Genomic DNA, 22446 nt, shown 5'->3' on the forward strand with positions numbered 1-22446 from the left:
TTTAAACTGCTATTTATAAACTTTGCTGTTATAAATCAAGCAGATGTCCCAATTTTTACACGAAGCTACTCAAACTGGAGCTGTAGCGTGTATATCTTTGCAGCAGCCATTGATTTCTTTTGAGTTTTGGTACATGAGAGATGAGTCATTTCTGCAGTGCCCAGCATCGTGCCCGTAGCAACACAAAAACTTACACGCTAACGCAGTCACACGCAGTATGATCACACAGCCAGCATGAATTTTTTCCTCCAAATGGTAATCAATGGCCTGTAGGATGAAGGAAACCATACCGTATCACCGGACTAAACCACAGGACTGCGAAGAGGCAGAGGCTGAAGAATAGCTGAGGTCAGTCTAACCAGTATCTACTGCATAATGAGCCCCCGTGGGGCTGCCATATTATATGTGGAAATGGTTCCAATTAGGCCATCCAGCTGTAAAGCCTCCAGGATGAGAGGGCTGGACAATAACAAAGTTGGAGGGGATGATATGGATGGGACTGGAGTACAATCAGGTGTTACCTAAGCTCTATTCAGTCACTGTGAGCATGCATTTTACTGCAGATTAAACGAATCAGGGCCTGGATTTCTTTCTCTCCACACCAAATCATTCTAGGTTAAAGACCTATAAATCCACATTATAAAGTAATACTAAAGGCCAGTAATATTATTACTATCACAGTTTTAAAATAAGAACCATAAGCAGATTAGATATTATCATGACTTTGATGAATGTATCTGCTAAATTCTGACTGACCTCTAAAGCCCTGTGACCTTTAAAAAATGATTTGGGTGGATTGAGCATAACCATTAAGCAGGTAGAAAGCTTGCCTGCTTAACACAATCATTCATCTCTCTGTAATCATACAATAATGTCAAATGTTTATATTAATTATGTGCTTTTTCATAATTGTCACTGTTCTTTTGAAAGATTTTCCATTTCAGTGAACTATGGAGGACGCTTTCATTTTCTGACTGTGTACGCTCTCATTATTTTCCTGCATAGTTTCATTGCCACTCCTCACACGTTATCAGTCTTTGTCACAAAATGTCTTAACATTCATTTGCTTGCAGGGAAGAAAATGGGATAATCATTCTAGGAATAAACCAGTGTTTGAACAAAAAGTATCACACTCTCTTTGGAGAATTTGAAGGGCGGTGCATTAATGTGATTCTGAGTGGCTGGCGTTCTCTCCTCGCCTCTCTCGTGCTGTGTCATGAGCAGTGTATGTGCCAGCAAGAGGAGAAATGACCCTTTCTCCCTGTAGTGGTGTTGCATTATCAAATAACTTCTGATTGAACATTGGAGAGGATTGTTTTTTCCATCGGCCCACTATTGATTAGCCTACTAGTCTATGTTTATAGATTTCGATGCGGATCTTGGCCCAAGCAGAACTTAAAATTTAAAACACATGCAGCACAGGCCTAATAATAAAAATATTCCTATATGACAAGGCAGCCTCACACACTTTTCTTAAATTGCTTTTGTTCAGTGTGTGTGTGTGTGTGTGTGTGTGTGTGTGTGTGTGTGTGTGTGTGTGTGTTTGTCTATAACTTAAACACTCCACGAACTACCGCGTGTTTGTTTTGTCATGCTTGGCGAGCTCAGAACATTTAAATATCTCCGTTCATTATCAACCTCGCTGCCTTGAATGCAACCGAGTACAGCTATTACAGTTTTTCTCAAATGCTAAAACACATGTCACAAACGTTACCACCAGGTCCCCCAATGTCCAAACACAACACCCTTCTCTAAAGCTACATAAACACAACCACACCTTCCCACTGCAAAACTCAAACTCCCACACCAAGAGAGCAGCTCGAAGCTGTCAAAACTGTAAACACTATACACAGCATTACACACTACAGCAAAACAATTGAAAACACAATGCTCAATTTGTGAGAAGGTTCTTTGGTTCATAACTGCCAATGCATATTTTCATAAACTGTACAGTAACGGATCGTCATAGAACCCTGCAGAGGATTAGGCATTTAGATTTGTGAGTTTCACATGAAGACTATAAATCTATAAAAACACCCTGCATGTACGTACACTACTGTAACACAACTCAATGCAAAAACAGAATCTATCGCACACAACAGTACTCTCGGAAACATGATCAGGGTGTGAAGTCTTTTTTATTGTCTACACGGTCATTTTACAGTATTACACACAGTCACTGTGCGGCATCATGTCGCCGAGCTGCATTGGGCCACATCACCTCATCCACATCACAGGCTATATTGTCCCTTGCTAGGCACCGCGGGAAAAACGCCCAGGAATGGCGAATCCATCCCTGGAAGGCCTCCACTGGGATGTCAGCACAGGCCAGCTCCATTGCCCGTACGAGGTTCTCTCTTGTGTATGGCTGTCTGTCATACACCTTCCATCTCCATGATGAGAAGAACTCCTCTATAGGGTTCAGGAAAGGGGAGTAGGGTGGCAGACAGACGTTTAAAAAGTGGTCACTGTTGGTGGTGAACCACTCTCTCATTTGGTGTGTCTTGTGGAAGCGGACGTTGTCCCAAATGATCACATACATGTGATGTGCTAGCCTAGGATGGTGTTGTTGACGGTCCAGGAGGATGTCTTTTAGCTCCTCTAGGAAGGTGAGGAGACGTTGGGTGTTGTAAGACCCAAGGACAGCATGCCGGTGGACAAGCCCCTCCGTACCCATTGCTGCACAAAGAGTAATATTACCCCCTCGTTGGCCAGGAACCTCAGTGATGGCTCTCTGGCCAATGATGTTACGGCCCCTTCGCCTTCGTTTCTGGAGGTTGAAGCCAGCCTCATCCAGGAAGAGGTACTCATGGGGTCTGGCCATCGCATCCAACTGCATTATCCTCTGTGAACATGGAAAAGCGTACAGGTGTTCAGAACGGTCAATCAGGTAGCACAGTATTGTCCAGAAGTAATGTAGGCCACTAAGCAACACAGTATGTCCACTAACTGTACTGTGGACATGGATGTATACGTACTTGCACATACTCGTAACGTTGTCCTATATGTCGCGCAGAGTTGCGCTCAAAGGGAACCCTGTAGACCTGTTTCATCCTCATCTGTTGGCGCCGGAGAACTCGGTCTATTGTGGACACGCTGACAGCATCAATGTTCTCAAAGTTTACATTATCTGCAATGACTTTGTCTCTGATCTCTCGGAGTCTAATGCAGTTGTTCTCACGGACCATATCTGCAATGAGGGTTTCTTGTGCCGCTGTGAATATGGCAACCCTCCCACCTCTATGTGGCATTCTTTCAGCTCTAAAGAAGGAAACATGTGTTGTCAATTGACTGATTTATATGTAAAACTACATGTAAGGTAACAGACCACTTTCACAGGCCTGTAAAACTGTAGTGTGACAAAGAAAGCAATAGCGTACTATACCTGTTGTGTTGTCTAAATGCCTTGATAATGGTGGCCACGGTGGACCTACTCAGGTTTGGATGTACTCTTCGTCCCGCTTCAGCCATTGTCATGCCATGGACAATGACATGGTCAATTACTGTTGCTCGCATATCATCTGTTATGATGGTGCGAGGCTGTCTTCTTCTCCCACCTGGACCTTCTCCTCTCTCTTGTTGGCCTCCTTGTCTTCCTCCTCTACTCCGAACTCCTCTTCTTCTTAGGCCTTCACCTCTTCCTCCTCTGATCTCAACCCCTCTTCCTCTTTGGCCTGCAGCTCTTCTCCTTCCGCACGCTCGAATGCCTTCATCCATTGTGATTGTTTGGCATCTTCACCAAACTATGCTTTCATAGGTGGGGTCACATCATTAGCAACAGGTGTCTTCAATTTTGAGTCGTTGTGTGTAGTGACTGACGCCAGGTGTGTTCCCTGTGTTCACAGATTGGTGACTGTGGCAAGCATTTTGCATCACATGGGCTTTCATTTGAGAATATGAGCAGAGTTGTTTTGCAACATGTGTTTTGGCAAGGAAAAATGTGTTTAGATTTATGAGTACAGAGGGTTGTGTTTTGTGAATTGTGTCTTCATGTGACATGTGTTTATGGTACTGGAATATGGTGGCTACATTTAGTAAATGTGTTTAGACTACTGGTCATTTGGGTTACAGGATTGGCTTTTGTGTTTTAACATTTGAGAAAAACTGTAATCATCATATCCATTTGTTTGTTTGCTCGCCTGTGCATCCACACACAATTTGCATCTTCTAAAATATGAATTTGTTGAAAGCAAAAGGGGGGCAATCCCACTGCAGACACAAAATGGCACAAGGGGGCTAGTTTTTGTCCGGTTTTCTGCGAATTCTGGGTAAATAACGACTTTCCATGCTAAAAACATAGCTGGCCACAACATCAGTATGGCTCAGCTCTAACTTCAACAGAAAATGTTTGATTTCTTGGCGATACTATAAAGTACAAATCTGCCAAGAAGGCATCTTATAATCTTGACATGTGGCAGTGCAGGAGCAGAAAGACACCGTGTCCTCTTACAGTTTTTCTCAAATGTTAAAACACAAAAGCCAATCCTGTAACCCAAATGACCAGTAGTCTAAACACATTTACTAAATGTAGCCACCATATTCCAGTACCATAAACACATGTCACATGAAGACACAATTCACAAAACACAACCCTCTGTACTCATAAATCTAAACACATTTTTCCTTGCTAAAACACATGTTGCAAAACAACTCTGCTCATATCCTCAAATGAAAGCCCATGTGATGCAAAATGCTTGCCACAGTCACCAATCTTTGAACACAGGGAACACACCTGGCGTCATTCACTACACACAATGACTCAAAATTGAAGACACTTGTTGCTAATGCTGTACCCACATGTAAAAGCAAGTTCAGAGTGCACAGTATGCTGAAGGTTCCAAACAAACACAATGGATGAAGGCAGAGTCAGGGGAAGAGGAATCTGATGCAGAGGAGGGAGAAGAGCTGGCCCTGGAAGAAGAGGAGCAGGCCAATGAGGAAGAGGAGTTCAAATGAGAGGAGGAAGAGGAGCGACCAACGAGGAAGAGGAGAAGGCCAACATGGGAGAGAAGAAGGTCCAGGAGGGAGAGCAAGACAACCTCGCACCATCATTACGGACGAGATGCGAGCAACAGCTCAGCGACATGATGCCGCACAGTGATTGTGGTGTGTGTGTGGTGTGAATAACGTAAATAAAAAAACTTCACACCCTGTTCATGTTTTCAAGATTACTGTTGTGTGCAATAGATTCTGTTTTTGCATTGAGTTGTGTTACAGTAGTGTACGTACATGCAGGATTTTCTATAGATTTATACTACTCATATGAAACTCACAAATCTAAATGCCTAATCCTCTGCAGAGATCTACGACGATCCGTTACTGTATAGCTTCTAAAATATGCATTGGCAGTTATGAAACAAAGAACCTTCTCACAAATTGAGCATTGTGTTTTCAATTGTTTTGCTGTAGTGTGTAATGCTGTGTATAGTGTTTACAGTTTTGACAGCTTCGAGCTGCTCTCTTGGTGTGGGAGTTTGAGTTTTGCAGTGGGAAGGTGTGGTTGTGTTTATGTAGCTTTAGAGAAGGGTGTTGTGTTTGGACATTGGGGGACCTGGTGGTAACGTTTGTGAAATGTGTTTTAGCATTTGAGAAAAACTGTAATATGGCAGTGTTCAGTACTCTTGGCTAACTCAACCGTCAGGACTGCGACAGTTAAGGCAAGACAACTAATAATAATGTCGTTTATTCTGCAGATTTCCCCTGTTTTACTTTAACTTCGAAAAATCTATTTCCGAATGCAATTGGCTGCCCATTTGAAAATAACACACACAGTGTCCATATGTTAAGCTTGAAAACTGAACAAAAAGGCTCTTTTGGAAGGGTTGTTTTGGGCTGTAAAGCTGCAGAGCGAGACGATGTTGCTGTATTCCTTTTTTGCCTCCCACCTGAGGCTGTTGCTCTATTAAGTTGCGGTAGCTGGGCTGGCCACTGACTGCCTAATAACAGACCACACACTGATGTGGTCTGATGGGCTTTGGGGGTGATTTAAGTTCTTTAAAAGCCTTCATGATCTCCAGGTTTGTCCAAGTGCACAAGTCGATACATTTGTATTTGTGCCTGCCGCAGATGGCCTCATGTTGTCTATACGTGTGTGGGTTTCATCACACAGCTCAATACCAACTTTCACAATTCCCCAAGACCTCGCTGAGTCTTGAAGCAGTTCTAGTTATCTAATCTTGCAGGAGCTCGCTGTGTGCAGGTACCATACAGCGCTACATTCAGCTGGCTTTCTGGATATATCCCAACATGCCGAGGAGACTGCTGTTATTTGGGTCATGTTGATCGAGGTGGAATGGAGTTATCCAAATGCTATTTTCATTGATCTGCTGCACCCATTTAGACCTGTTTTTCTGGGCAGAAAACATGTGTTTTTAATCACGATTTGGCATCCTGTCAGCACGAGTTGTGTATTTGTTACAATAATGCTATCTTATCTCTTATTCGACTGGTTTACGCGGAAAACTAGGTTGGTGTGCACTGAATAATTCAGTGTTTAAGAGGGTAACAATAGGAGACATTTCTCATCACAACAATGAAATTGCAAGCGGTTGCGTCATAGCACAACACTTCACTCCTTTTAACCTTACAACACGATATCATACACGTCTGAAGAATCTGCTCTGTATACATGTGCGTTACATTTTGCATCCCCATTAAGAACTGCTGCAAGCTACTGTTGCACACAGGCCTTTTAGCATTTTGGAAAAGATCACATTTGAATATTTTTGCGCATATTTTATGCTTGCGTGTCGTAAGACAAGGCATTCATTACTCCTGAAGCCAGCAGTTAGTAGGTGGTGCAGAAGGTCTCTCTTAGTCTGAAAACCATGTAGAAATGACTAAACAATAACTCATTCACAAAGCATTTTCATAGGAGATGCTTTTTCAGCACATTTTTTTAGGTCAGTCATTTGTATGCTTGCTTGGTTTGTAAGAATTAGCTCTACAAAAAAATGCCAGGGGCACAAATGTAATTGCAGAACAGGGTGGGGAATCCAAGTCAATATTGATGCATTTAAGGGCTTCCGAAAACCACCAAATATGTGTTATTATCTTTGAAGTGCCATTTCCCTTGATAGTGTGTCATGGCTGGAACTGCATCATCAATCTGAGAATGATTCAGCAGCTAATGCCCTAAATTGAAATGAGAGAAAACGCAGACCGCCGAATTTCTGCTTAGTGTCATTACAGAACAAAGCTTGTGCCACAAAGGGCAGAAGAAATGCTGCGAAAGGCTTACATTAGATTTAGAGCAACAATGATGAGCAAAGCCTTTGCTGTATTAAGGGTAACAAGCTCATCCTGCATCATCTTAGGCAGGAAATTCAAGGATCGCCTACTTTGCAGGCATAAGTAGAAAATACAGTGGGTGCTTTTTTTTTCTTTTCTATATTTTAAAGGTGCATTCTCACTTAATAATTTATGTTCCAATTTCTTGCTCAACACACACACACACACACACACACACACACACACACACACACACACACACACACACACACACACACACACACACACACAAATTCGGTCTCTAACGTGTTTATCATCCAGGGCACAGGAGAGACGCAGTATGCTAGAACAGAATAGCAAAAGCACTTACTGTTAATAACAATGTTTGGAGGTGGGATGCACAAAAAGATTGCCTATTGTAAATATGTTGTGCAGCTTGGGGCCAGGATACACAGACACTGCTGTAATCTACCTCAATGCAGGAGATTATCACAGCTTCCGCATTCAGACTAAAGACCGAGGCACATTAAGGCACGTGTTTTGCGCATGGTGTTACCTGTGATTGATGACTGAAGTGTTCATTACCCGAGTCCCTATACTCCACTATTACACTGTCTGACAGGCTCCATAAACACATGAACAGCTATGTGCTTAAGCTGTAATTGTATAGCACAGGAGTCCAGTGGAGCAGCAACATAAAGCATCATCAGCCTTACATCATACACCAATCAGGCACAACATTATGACCACCTGCCTAACATTGTGTTGCTCCGCCTTTTGCTGCAAGAACAGCCCTGACCCATAGAGACTTAGACTCCACTAGACTTCTGAAGGTGTGCTGTGGTATCTGGCACCAAGATGTTAGCAAGTTTCGATGTCGGGCCTCAATGGATTGGAATTGTTTGTCCACCACATCTCAGAAATGCTCGATTGGATTGAGATCTGGGGTTATTTGGGGGCCAAATCAACACCTCAAACTCATTGTTGTGTTTGTCAAACCATTCCTGAATAATTTTTGCTTTATGGCAGAGTGCATTATCCTGCTGAAAGAGGCCTCAGGCATCACAGAATACTGGATGGCAGGACCCAAGCTTTTCCAACAGAACGTTGTCCAAAGCATCACACTGCCTCTATCGGCTTGCCTTCTTCCCACAGTGCATCCTAATGATCTGACCCAGCCACCACGACTTGGCTCTTGTCATCAAACTCACTCAAATCCTTACGCTTGCCCATTTTCCCTGCTTCTAACATCAACCTTGATTAGAAATGAAACACAGACAAAAAAGAAAAATGTCAAATAATCTTTTTACAGACTTAATTCAGTTTTGTGTAATGCTATTTCACCCCTGCTTGTGTTTCACAGACTATTGGAGTCCATCTTTATGAATTAATGTTTACTTTCAGAGTTGACTGAGTCGCTGATTGAGTCATTTATTCATCGTATAAAAGCAAAATGTGCATCGCAGTTATTTACTGTTGTCATTATTTGGGGTTTCTGTTTAGTTACTTCCTGATTTAATTTGAAATCACTCACTTGAGTTTCAGTAGTTTTACTTCTAATCTTGTTTTTTTTTCCCTGCTTTTTTTAAACACCACCTGCCAGTAGTTATGAATCACTCTCTCCAGATTGTCTTGTCATTCTTCACAGCCAAGCTTTCCTGTCGCTTTCAGAGCTATATTTTCCATGTTTTCTTTTGTTTCTGATTTGCATTTGTTTATGGATCATTGTTCAGAGTCAGACTCTGCCTGAGTGCCTGTGTGACCTCAAGATAGTCGATTACAGATTTCGATTTTGGATTTTATCTCTGCCGCCCATGTCCAGCATTCGGATCATCTGCCCAGTGAATCTGTTACAATAGTTAATGGTGCGGTCATAAAATGTCTTGTCTTGAGCTGAAAACCACAGCAGTGTTGTGACAGGGACAGTATCAAAATCCCACGTTTGAAAAAAGATGGGAACTTCTTAGTTGCCTGAGTAATGTTTCTTTCTTTAAATACTAGTAGACTGCCATGTCTGAAAATATAATGATTGGCTGTTGCTTTGGTGACATATTGCCTGAAAAGCGTGCTTTATGTTGTAGCTATTGTTATAAACCACTGGTGTGTGTATTTTTTTTATTACTAACCAGGCAAAGGAGAAGGATTTTCTGTATATTCAATATGCCCCCGGTGGCATGAGCTTCTCCAGGCTTACTGTCTCAACTCTCTTCTTTCTCTGCCAAACTCTATCATGAACACACACATGCACATAATTTCATCTTCCTTCCCTTCTTCTTACTCTCCTGTCCTCCTCCAACTCCACCTCATCTCCCAACCCTATCTCTCACAGGCAATTTCTCCCTGCCTCTTATTTATTAACTCTCTCCTCTTCTCCACCCCGTCTCTAGCCTCACTTCTTTCCCCTCCTTTCTTTCATTTATCTCCCTTATGCTCTTTCTTCTTCTGTCTTTTTCTGACTGTCTTTTTCTTGTGGGTGGATGAGGAGCTGGGGGTGGGGGGTTGCACTGGGGTGTTTCTGTGTGGCCGTCTGCAGATCTGGAAAGGACATCCTCTCAGTTTAATTCAAGTCAACCCCGGCCTCCTGGTGCTCCGAGACGCAACGCAGCATGTGTGGCAGCTCTACAGAGACAGCCAGAAGGAAGAGACAAGTCTCATCTGCATATATGCATGTGTGTGTTTATGTGTGCGTGTTTGCCTGCTTAAGCTCATGTCAGTGTGTGAGAAGGAGGAGTGTGTTTGAGCCAAGCATCTTTCAGCAGTTCCCTGCAGATGGAAAGAGTTAATTTCACCCTGGCAGCAATCATGGCTGTCCATAAATCTATGATGAGAAGCTGCTATGTTGATTAGTCGGCGCTAATTAAAGGGGTTTGGAGTGCTATCTAAATTATTACCCAACATAAGCTATTTGCTCTAAGCTTGGTGGAGAGACTGTAAATAAAGCTATGATCATGAAGTGTTATAGTGTTGTGCCACTTTTTTTTTTACATGTTAGAGGAGGCAGTTTGCCTTTAAGGACACCGACAGTGGCAATATTCTTTAAAAAGTCCAAGAAAGTTAACTACTGTCATTTAAACATGTAGTGCATAGTGCAAGGTTGTTGTGTTGAATATTGTAAGGCCTTGCTCTTAGAGTCTGTTAAATGCTTTTTGATGGTCAGTCTCGGCACAGACCGTGCGGATATGTAAGTGCACTTACAGACCTCTGCAGTTACATCATTACAGCTGATGCATGGACCTGTATGTGCATTTGACACAGCTCCTTGTTTGTTGTTTGGCTTTTTGGTCTGTTACCCTGAAGTCAGTCATTTTCTTTTCAGCCAAAACATTTACATTTAAGACAGAAGAATATCATTTGGCTTTATACTCAAGAGCAGGCACATTTGGCATTTATCTGCATCCATGATCTCCATGTACTCGCACAGATATCCGCTAATTAATGGTTGTGGACAGTGTGCAGAGGAGATCCTGTGTGGATTCTGTGGCTAAATGCTGAAATCAGTGTGGTTACACAACCCTGTTGCTGAATAAATGCAATGATTTTATAATATAATGCAGTCTTTTTATGTGTTAAATCGTGTTGGAGAAATCCTGAGAGGTTTTCACTCATGTGGTATTACCACTTAGTAGACCCAGTTGTGATATGCAGGGCGATTCACTGCAAATTGGTGCAGATGAAAACAGAGGGGACTACACACATTTACGGAGCGTATTAGGCCACGTTTATGATTTTTTTCACTAGCCTAATCTCTTCCAGATAAGGTGAGCACAACTTTTTCCCCTTTAGTCACAAAAAAGGAGCAGCAAGATCTTGTCCTCTCTTTCTAATTCAGAAAAAAGTTCCCAGACAGGCCTTGGAGCATCCACAAATGCAAACAGGAGATGCCTAATCATGGTGAGCTGCAGGGTCAAGTCAAGGTATCGTGCAGCTTATGACTCAAATAAGTTTCACAAATTTATTTATAAAGGTTTCTGAGGGGAACGTCATGAGAATCCAGTCAATAATTGTTGAGGAATTTCCGATTATGAAAAGTGAAGAGTTCACAAAAGTCAGCAGTGATCTAAACTAAGAATGTCTTTGCAGAAGTTTGTGGCAGACCATCCAGCACTAATCTGTTGTTGTCACCTTCCCGAAGGAGGTTATGTTTTGTGTGACTGTAATCACCATAGCTTTGAATGAATACTGATAAAACTTTGTAGGGGTGTAGAGTAGGGTCATGTTAACAATCCATTAAAATTTGGCTTACATCATCCAAGGTACACCTTAAAGTACATTAAAAAAAGGATAAAGGAAGCCAAATGACCGTACAGAAAAAACAAATACTACAGTACATCAGTGAAAGTAAATAACACCTAGAGCGTGAACAGCCTTGATGGTTTGTGCTCTCGATGTGCTTCTTGCAAAAAATTAACAAAACATATGTCAAACTTGTGTCTTTGCCAAATCAAAAGTAATGGTAGGCCTGTTAACCTTGACTGTCCAAACAAAAACCTAGTAGCACACTAAGAAAATAGCTGCTTGTAGTAAAAGGACATCTAAGAGCTGTATTTATAGTCTACCTTTTCACAAAAGCATGAATTTCTATTAAACCACTTTTTTCAACGAATTTTTGTTTCTACTGGATTTCTCTTTATAAATTAAACCCTTTATCTAAATATCAGGCAAGTTTAATTAGTTGGTGTTTTGATCTTAGTTAATGGTCCATAAGTTATCTAAGACCTATACTGTATACTGCAAAGCGGTAGCAGTGGGTTGCATATATGCAGTAGTACGGCGATGTAGTAACTTGCGATATTTTATTTCAAGCTAACATGAAAATAATCACAAAAAGTGTTTAAAGAGACATTTTGAACACATTTACATGTAAATATTAGCCACCTAGCCATAGCCATAGAGCAGGGGTGTTGAACTCCAGGCCTCAAGGCCCGGTGTCCTGCAGGTTTTAGATCTCACCCTGGGCCAACACACCTGAATCAAATGATTAGTTCATTAGCAGGCCTCTGGAGAACTTCAAGACATGTTGAGGAGGTCATTTCGCCATTTAAATCAGCTGGTTGGATCAAGGACACATCTAAAACCTGCAGGACACCGGCCCTCGAGGCCTGGAGTTCGACACCTGTGCCATAGAGGGACTGGAATGTACTTCATGCCTTCCTTGTTCACTACCGACTTCTTGGCTTCAAACATATTGTCTCCCCCTGCTGGTACTACAACTTTGTGTCCATTTCACGCTTTAGAGAGGCAAAATGTGAAATGGACTTGGTTGACCTGCGTTTGCATTACATGCACATCCGTGATATCCTAGTGCTAACATGTTTTATTTTGCTCATGTTTTATAACAGTAAAAAGCTTAGAGCCATCATATCTATATTTATATCTATATTTTCTTTGAGAGCTGTAAGGAGGAGAAATCTGAGTCTGCGAGTGATTTAACATTGAAATCTTTTCCAGTTGTTGTTCTCCCCTCACTGTCTAATCATTTCCAGCTTTTACACCTTCAGATTATTGCCTCGGCTTTGTCATCAGCAGCCCTGGGTCTTTGAGCTCTTGCACCTTGCCTTCCCCATCTTACTCCCCTACCCAGCCTTCTCCCGCTGCTGTTCTCTACATATATATCAACCTCTAATAATATCAGAGGCCAGGGGGATCATAGACAGAGGAGGTAAGTGGATCTGCCAGATCATTTTGCCCCTGTCGTCTACCTAATTCCTCTGCTGGATTTTCTGGGAAATGTAACTTCTATTGGACAGGAAACAAGACATAAAGAAGAAAGACAGCCGTGATAGAGTGAGGCTGAGAGTAAGAAAGATTTAACCACATCCTTTGAGTGTTAAATTTAGCTCTCCTGTAGAAAAATAGATAAATAAAGCTGCTGTGTAAGTAACAGGAAAAAAGAGAACAAAGCAAGATTGCCAGGTTCAGCCCAGCTGTTTCTAAGAGATACACACAGATAAAATCTATTGTGATATTGGAAAAACACTTCTAGCTACATTTGCATTGCACCTAACAAGAAAGTCAATATCTTACATATCTCATATTGTTCATTATGTTTATGAACTCAATTTCTTTTTGTTTTGCTATGAAAAAGATATGAAATAGGTAGCATCACATGATCAGTTGTGCGAAAATGTGTTCACCCGAGCACCACGAGAACAATGCGATACTCACAAGCAGTGCTGTCCCCTTCCACTGCAGGTACAGGCGCCTCCTAGAGCGTATTCCCTTCTTCCTTGCTCTTTGTCTCAGGCCTGCCGTTAATTGGCGTCCTTCGGGGAGCAGAGATATGTTTGTGTGTGGGTGTAGCTGGTCAAGCTGAGTGGAAGCCGTGACACGGGGGTGACATCCGAACTCCTGCAACAGTTTCACTTCCTCTGGGCTGGCCCCTGGGGAAACAAGAGCACGAGAGATGTGAGTAAGAATGGTCCTCCTCTTGCTAATACAATGAGGGGCATTGAGGGAAGGAACGAGCAGGATGGTTGCTGGGCGGAGGAGCTGCCACACTACGAGAGCCACGCGGTCATTCTCGGTGGCCGTGTGACAGATTTTCTGTTTGCATCTGGACAGCTGTCAGGAAAGATAATCATTGTGTGTGTGTGTCTGTTCCCAGCTTAAGCTGCATGCTGCTTGACAGACAAGAAATAGTTTTTTGACTCATGGGGTGTGTCTCATGGAGTGCAATCTGCTAGTCTGTGTTTTGGTCAAGCTGTAAGTCAGGCACCTGCATGGCCTCCAAGAAAAATTATTATTTTATTTGTTTTGCTCCCTGGGGAAAAAAATGAATCACAAAAAAGCACTTTAACAACTTGTTCAACCCATCAGCTATTAATAGCTGCCTTCCTCTTATGCGTGGCCTCTGGGGAGCATCATTTCAAAATGTCCATTTGGAAGAAATGAAAGAAACACACCAGCTGCACTTCTCACTCACTCTACCACAATTCCTCTACATGCCTCCTCCCCTCCTCCTCCTCTACCGCTCTCCATTATTGATGAGACTTCCTCTGGCGTCCTCATCTGCCACTGTGTTGGTTGTACTCGCCTGTGGGCAGCCGCTGCGGATGTACAAGGGGAACAGCTGATGCCACACGAGGCAAAATAAGACAAGGGTCGGACACGTTAACAGCCTATTGACAGGGTGCAATCCAGAGGGCATGCTATGCTGCAGGCTTGTTACTGGCTTAATTTAAATTCAACAGGGGCTGTTTATAAGGGGAGCAAGCAATTATCTCAAAAACACGGGAAATGCCCCTTCTGTTGGACTCATCCCGAGCACAAGAATGTGAAGCACGCTCGGCAGCATAAAATGGGAACAACTAAAAATGAAGCCATTGGAAATGAATATGAAGCTACTGTAATTGAGGTGGAAGAATCAGCTAGTACAAAGACAGGCTGAAAGACGTCAGAGATGAATATCCCCCACATTGAGGACGACCTGCACATTACACTACTTCAGTATTTCTGTATAATACCTCCTTGTCACGTTTTCTTAGATTTATAGTGTTTATATTATTTATTAATGCAAATTCATTCTGTTTTTTTTATATCACTGTTGTACGTGTATATTTTTTTATCTCACAGTATGAGGACCTTTTACTCTGACTTTGTTGTTTATTTATTGTAGAATATACTATTTTTATTTTTTCCACATTCTAACTATCCATCTATCGGCAAAGCAAAAAGAACCCTATGGTAAATTCATATGTATTCTCCTGGTACCTACAACATCACTCACAAACACGCGCCCTCTGTCTCCATCACACAATGTTGTATTGTGCTTTGACATGACAGAGATGAAAGACTGCAAACCTGCACCTCTTGCACAACAGGGAACAATATATCATTGTGCTACCAATGCTACTTTATTTTCATTGAGTTGGTTGTGAAGTGTCACGGTTATTCCCAGAGCCACAGCAATATCGGACTTCTAAAAAAATGTTTTAGAGATATATGATTAAAATAGCATGGGAAATTAAAAAACACACACACCAAAAAAATAATAATGTGATGTGAACAGACAGCTGTCAGGGCCAGTGAAACTGGAAAACTAAAGGAAAAATATTTTTAAGTATTCAAAGGGACCTTGTTACCCAGTAGGCACAAACAGCAATAATGTTCAGGTTATGCAGTTGGGTGACCAAAGGAAGAATCTCAAGCTGTGCTGTAGGTCATCAGGGGTTCAAGATAAAACCCAGCACTAAACCAAAATAGGTAGCTATGGTTACAACAGTACACCGCTGATAGGAGCTGTGGTACATCACAAATAATGGCATTGATGCTGACGTTAGAGTGCTTTAGATGTTTGCCGGAGATTGTTGCATTTTATTATTTACCCACCAACATCTCTACATTTCCACATGCGGAATTGTTGAGCTACATCTGTGATTGGCTGGCAGCACTGTTTACCACGCCTCCACTGACCAAGACAATGGCTTCTTGAAACACAACTCAGCATCTACATGGCAGCATAATGTCTTTGTGCTCATCACAGCTAGAAGCAGTCCTGCATCGACTCTTCGAACAGTTAAAAAATAAAAAGGGAAACAGTGATAAAGGGCTACTGCCATTCTTAAGTAAAGCATCTAACTACAACTAAGTCTTAAAACAACAGAGTGATGCATTTGATGTGGTATTAAAATGTCCAAAGTACTTGAAAACTCATTCAAGCACCAACTCCATACTCCAGCAGCTGGCTCTAACACCATTCAACCACTGTTCTATCATGTTCTGCTCCATGACCAGACAGCAAACACTTAAAAACACACCCTCTCTCTCCGTCTCACACACACACACACACATTGAGGGAGACACACTTTTCAGACAATCTCACCACTGCGCAGAGGGCCGCGGTGGCTCTAATACGAAATGACCACTGTGACCACGTCAATCTGTGCATCTGACAGTGACGGATGAAGAGCCAAAAACCTGAAAATGTAAGATTGGATTCTGGGAGCAAGGAGAGGAATCAGAGACAGGCTAGCGTTGGTATTGATTGACTTCAAACATACTAATGTAGCCCATCAGAACACAGGTGGGGGTGCACTTGCTTTCACACATGCTATTTTTTGCACGCACGATCATTAAGGAGCGATAATTCATAACCCAGAAGTTGTCTTACACGAACAAAGCCTGACTTGCAGACAAAGAAGCAATTAACGTAAAAACAAAAGTGCACCTGCAGATATTCCTCCCTTGATTGTGTTTGAGATTCGTGTTTCTGTATGTACACTCACTGCTGCACCATTTTCTAAGCCCGGAGTCCGAAAGAGAAGCTTTAACAGCCCTGCAGGTTCTATTCTTCCCAGTTCAGTCTAAACCTGAAAGACCCACCGGGAGCCATGTGAGTACCATATCATGTAGCACACACACATACATGCACACTTAAAGTATATAGACCCCCAACAATATATTGTATCCACATAGATTTACTTGCCCAAGGCTAAAAAGGCAATCAGTACGCTATGGGAAAACAGAAGTGGATGCTTATTTTCAGCAAGATTCACTATGGAAACTGTTTTATATCTCTGCGTCAACAGAGGGTGGGGCCTTTGCTGGACTCCACTGCAGAAACTCTACCAACTAATCCAACAATCACCCTTGTTCATCACTAGTACACATTTTTTGATAGAAATACTGGATTCTAAAGACATCAATAATGATGAAAAAACAAAAAAGCTAAATAAAAACAACATTAGGTCCTCTAATGAATTTTTGATGGCATGTCAGGTCATACCTGAGATAATGACTGAGCTGTTGGCTCTTAAAAAAAAAAATTCTTGACGACGTCTGTCATTTAAGAGGAAGCTGCCAGGTTTATCATGAAAGAGAATTGATCGTGCCTCTATGATTAATTCAGACGTGTCAGTTAGTGAGTAAATGCTTCTTTATTCTCGTGTACGTAGTCAATATTAATAATGCACACGCGGGTCTAAGTTTAACATCCGTCTTGGCAAAGTCTAACATGGACGGTTTCACCAGCTGTGCACGCCTGTCACCACGTCCCTTCTTCCTCTCCCTTCCTCTTCTTTCCACTTCAAGCTCGCTATTCTATCCTTTCCCTCCTCTTTCTGTCCCTGTCTCTGAAAGGCGCCGTATGGCTCTGACACCCAGTCTGATAGAAAGATGTGGCCCATCAGCAGTAATTGGAGGAGCTGCGGTGGTTGGGTTTCTCTAGGAGGTGGCGGCGGCGTGATCGATCCTATGGATGGCAGAGGTGGGAAGGCATGTTGACAGAGCTGCGTCCCCCACAGCTCCTGACAGCTCAATGAAGGCCGAGCCGCAGAGCACAGGATGTCCTTTTACAAGAACAATCGTCAAGTGTGCAGGTCGCCCCCGAGCCCTCAGAACTCGCAATCATCCAGTTAAATCATAATTACCCATTTAGCCGATTATCAACCGGGTAGATGCACGCTGAATTTAATGTAAGCCTTTCATTATACACACATTAAAGAAAAAAAGAAAAGGGAAATGCCACAGGCCCAATAGCAAAGATGTGATGTAATTATCTTGGAGGTGATTTATTTGCCGATTTTACAGCAATAATCTCCCGACACCCTCCGTGCATTCTGCGAGGTATACAGTTTAATTGCACGCTGTGTGCACTGACACAATGAAATAGCACGAGTTGTGAATGATGGATGTAGCAGAGGCTTCACTCAAGTGAGATAATTTGCATGCTTGTGACAGTACACAGGCTGGTATCAACATAACCCTGTGTGTGTGTGTGTTTTTATTTTTTCTTCTCATCACAGCTTTGGAGAGCAGTCTTTGTTTGTTCTCCTGTTTATGGTTTTCTCAAGACCAAAACTGTACTGTGCTGAGCTCAGCCTGACCATCAGTTGCCATGGCAACACAAGGCAGCTGGGACTGATGGCGCGTTAGAAAAGCTTGGCACAGGTTAAATCAAAAGAACTATTTATTTGCCTCGCGCTGTTGTCTTACCCTTATCGCGGTCAGACTTTGTGCTTCGTGCTGTGTTAAGAGAAGACTGGTGACTCTGTGTGGAACCTGCTGGCCAGTACACCTACTGGAACACCAAAAGAACAGTGACTGAGCTTTAAAGGAATCTCTTGTTCAAAAGCTAATATGCACATCCACAAGAAGGAATTCTCTCAATCTTCCTCCTTTATAAAAACTATTTAATATATTCCTCTTTTATCAAAATTATTATCACTATATTCAAATTTATCCTTCAAAATACATGCATTTGAAAGGCTTGATTCCAATAGACTATGCAACAGATGCTCCGCAGCTAAAACATAAAAAGTATTTTAAAAAAGTAAAAATACAGAGTATAATGAAACACAGCCATGCAATTCCTTGACTAACCACTTGAGGCTAATTTCACAACCACAACATGATTAGAGGTCGTTACAGATGGTGCTTTGGTCTCTACCCAATTAAAATTGCTATATCTGGTGTTTTTGTTTTGTTTTGTTTTGTTTGTTTCTTTTTCATAGCTTGTCTTTGTTAAGGCTTGAAGGGCATAAACATGAGGAGACGAGCAGAGCTGTCAATGGAATTTCAATCCACAAGTGTTCTCAGCTTCAAGGTGAGCACTTTAAGTGCCTATTAATAGGAGTGAAGAAAGCAACTGATCACTCCATATGTGAACAGGGGCTTCAAATGTAGGGTCTTGTTATGGCTGCTTTGAGACTGGCAGCTTGGTGCGGACACAGGTAATTCCTGTGACTTGTATTTGCTAAATCAAGTAGCTGATTTGCACCTCTCAATCATGTTTGCCATGTTTGAGCCTTTTTTATGAATTATCTGACATATTAGCATTGCTTCCTGTTTGGCTAACTGCACTGGCACATCCAAGACATCTGTGCTCTGGTTTTGATGTTCAAAATTCAAGTATTTTATATGTCTAGGGATCAGGTTCCAGTGTCAGCTCAGAACACAGATAGAGCAACTGTACCGTATAACAAAGCTTTCCAACTTTAGTGAAAACTCTGTCCTTTTGTCCACATCTGGCCAGTTTGTGGTGGGAAAACTGCTGACATTTAGGCTTCATATCAATTTTTGTCCATCTTTTATATACAGTCTATCTAGTTTTGTAAATAGTAATAAAGTATACACCCAAGAAATGACATATAATTCCTGTAGCAGCTGTTTCTTGGAAAGTATCAGGCCTCACTGCAGCCGTCTGACCACTAATGTTATAACTGCATCCATTCATAACTCCTCCATTTCCTGGCTTAGAGCCAGAGGTGTTAAATCTGCCCAGATATATGGCTGCAACAAAAGCAGGCAACACTGAACTTTCAGTGCTGAAGTCAATGACAACTTTGTCAGGGCCTTTGCCAGGATATGAGATAAATTCGGTAGTGAGGTCCCAAAACACTTAACCTGCCTTTAGAAAATGTAAAATCGTTTCTTAAATCAGACTCTTCATATTCTGGAATCAGCTCATACATTTATTAAACAGGAAGAAAACAAAATCACCAAAGTTTTTTTTTAATTTCTTGCCTAAATGTTCTCTTGACACTATGTTCCCACTGACCCCAAACCCACCACCACCCACAGAGGACTTCAGAGTCAGAGGGCAGTAGAAGGTTAAGGATTTATAGGCAATCCCCTGGTAATATTACACCTTGCTTCCCCTCTGCCACACACACACACACACGCACGCACACACACACACAAACACACACAACACTATCACATACACCATTTCTGGAATACACTGATCCCTGTGAAGAGTGTCCAGCCAGAGGCAGAGCCGTGAAGCTGTGCAGGAATAACCAGCAGGCTTAAGGTGCTGCCAGGTGTAACAGCCACAATCTCACTTGGCCTCTGTGGTATAAATAGATAAAAGCCTCTGTTCAAAAGCAGCACTGACCTTAATATAATGTTTCAAATACTGATGAGAGCTATTTCAGTGACAGTAAATAAATAAATATGTTTTGTTTGACCCCAGTCTCAAATCTGCTGTGTACTTCATCCCTTTAGACTTTTACCCTTGGAGGGAATTATATGCCATGTGCTCACATGTGCAGTATCGTTACAGTAAATAGCACATTCACTCCCAAAAGTGAAGCCGGCTCTATCTTTCTCTAGATGGCTTTCATCTGCACATTTGTCACTCAACCTTCTGGGTCATTTCCAACTTCTGTGAGGGTTCAAGAAACAGTCAAGGAGTGATTCAGTTTCCCTCTTGTGTAACTGTATTGCGTGTCCCCGCAGCCTTGCCTATCATCTTTGCTTGCGTGCATTGCACTGACAAAAAGGTGAGATTGTAAATGGTCATTGGAAAACTTTGAAGGCGATGACATGCTCCATGGCTTTAAGTTTAGTCACTCTCCCATGCTGAATGTTTATGAGCTCTCTTATCATAGCTGTAGCAGTCACTTCAGAAAGCCAAAAAGCCTGACGTCTGAAATATTCATCACTCTCTTTCCTTTAGTTTGTTCCTTCACAGTATCATACTCCATGTGACTACTGTGAAGGAAAAAACACCTCTGCTCTCTTCAGCGCTTCAGAGAGCATTGTTACAGTTTTTAAGTTAATGATACGCTGCAAAAGGAGACAGTCTTGATTGTAGCATGTATGCTCGCACTTCAGAGTAAGTTACTGTGCTTGTATATTTAATATTCAGATAACTTGCCCCATATCCACAAAAGCTCTGGAACATGCTAACAGCTTTGGTGGTATCTCAGTGGTTTGAGCCAAATGTTAAGATGTTGCATCACAGTGATGCTTGTCATAAAAACCAATCAAATACCCTATGCACACTTATCTTACAAACTGAAAATGAAACCAAATATCCTTAGTAAATCTTTTGATACATAACAGGTATGTTATGTACATGTGTGGAGCAGGGAAATTATTTTACTGCTATTGTTAAATAATCATCATTATTACCATTGCATTAATAATATAATCTGGAGTTTATATTGCATTCAGGGGTTGAACAGTGTGTGTCTTTCAGAAAGGCTAAAAGTCACAGGCTGACAGGAAACAGGCTTGCAGAGAGTTTGCAGAAGCAGGAAGTTATTTTGAGCAGCAGGCTAAGACGAGGCTTTAACAATGTAACAGATAGCTTTAAGATGGCCTTAAGATCTTTATGATGATGTTAATTTTGTATTTCAGATGCAGTTATAACTATTGTGTACACAATGCATATCTGTGCTTATTTGAGTTGATGTTCAGGTTCTTTAAAGGTCTTAAGCTTCACTGACGTGACTGTTCAGGTGATACATGCTGAGGGAAAACTAGAACATAGAAGGAATTGCAATACATGCTTACAAAACACTTATATATCAGGTCATTTTATATTAAGGTTTTAGGTAGAGGTTCTTGGTTAAAACATTTATTTAGTAGAAGACATACATATAGTCTCAGTGAGCCTCTGGTCTGGTGAAAGGTCAGAAGTGCAACAGGTGAATTGAGAAAGAGCATTTGAGGACGAGACACAGACAGTTAGTAGGTGAAGAGGTGACACAAAGAGCATGTGAGGTCAACACACACACACACATGAGTTAGATTTATTTAGAGGAGAGATTAATCATGTCTCGGTAAAAGAGGAACCGTCCTTGTTGTCTCGGCAAGAAAGAGGAACAATTCACTTTAAGACAAGAACGGAAAGTACCAGCCATGAAAATAGAAGATGATCTTCTGGGTTAAAAGTCATTGTGCTGTTGATCTGATCTATGTATAAAATGTATCTGTGACGCATGAAGGGGCGTCAGTAAATCAAACCCTGATGCTATAAAATATCTGTTCATGCTTTGATTAAGTCGAAGACTACTTGCTGTCTGCGTACAGAGTTGTCTTCCCACACGTGTGTATTCATTAAAAATCATCGTTTGACCAAGATCTTCTGGACCTGCTTGTTTGTACTCTCCTTCCTCAATTTTGAACCTTAACATTTGGGGGCTTCGTCCGGTGGTTGAGGAGGGAGAGAATTGAAGGTGTAGACGGTGATGTATTCGGTGGTCCGTTGTGGTCAGACAGGCAGGTGTGACCCGGCAACCAAACTGAGGGGACAGGCGCCTTTAAAAAGAGGTAGGCACAGGCCTGTTGAGTTTATCCGAAGTGTGCTGAATTGGATGATAAAATTAAATGTCTATTCAGTAAAAGTTGCCGGTAAATGTCTGTTTTGATTTTGATGAAAAATCTCATGTGTTGAAGCAGTTAGAGTTCTGCTAAGAAGAAATGAAAGCAGTTAAAGTCTGCGAGAGCAGTTAGAGTCTGCCAGGAAAAGTTTAAATACTGGGTTGA

The 22446-nt window shown here is 41.8% G+C and overlaps 2 protein-coding genes across 4 annotated transcripts in view; both read right to left on the reverse strand.

Annotated features, from left to right (window-relative positions):
• Nucleotides 1–22446, reverse strand: part of b3gat1a (beta-1,3-glucuronyltransferase 1 (glucuronosyltransferase P) a) — a 96163-nt gene that overhangs the window by 47167 nt on the left and 26550 nt on the right. For all 3 annotated transcript variants that reach the window (XM_085245600.1, XM_085245603.1, XM_085245599.1), the window contains exon 2: nt 13396–13610. The gene's annotated coding sequence lies outside the window, so the exon portion shown is untranslated. The remainder of the gene's footprint in view (nt 1–13395; nt 13611–22446) is intronic.
• LOC146559544 (uncharacterized) lies at nt 2177–3511 on the reverse strand. The gene is made up of 3 exons (XM_085244336.1): nt 3386–3511; nt 2979–3261; nt 2177–2845 (listed from the first exon to the last, which is right to left on the reverse strand). Exons 1-3 carry the CDS (start codon nt 3475–3477, stop codon nt 2177–2179), a joined length of 1044 nt encoding a protein of 347 aa, XP_085100462.1. The 5' UTR covers nt 3478–3511.

This window comes from Mchenga conophoros, linkage group LG14, assembly GCF_057382185.1.
Source record: "Mchenga conophoros isolate Kocher_MC1m ecotype Shallow Benthic linkage group LG14, M_conophoros_male_GT1.1, whole genome shotgun sequence".
In the NCBI taxonomy this organism is placed as follows: Eukaryota; Metazoa; Chordata; class Actinopteri; order Cichliformes; family Cichlidae; genus Mchenga; species Mchenga conophoros.

Excerpts from the sequence above, each read along its gene's own strand:
- LOC146559544 (XM_085244336.1), bottom strand. The coding sequence starts at position 3,477 with ATGACAATGGCTGAAGCGGGACGAAGAGTACATCCAAACCTGAGTAGG. Across the intron at positions 3,262-3,385 it reads GCATTTAGACAACACAACAG|AGCTGAAAGAATGCCACATA; the intron begins GTATAGTACGCT and ends TTCCTTCTTTAG. Across the intron at positions 2,846-2,978 it reads AACGTTACGAGTATGTGCAA|AGGATAATGCAGTTGGATGC; the intron begins GTACGTATACAT and ends CCATGTTCACAG.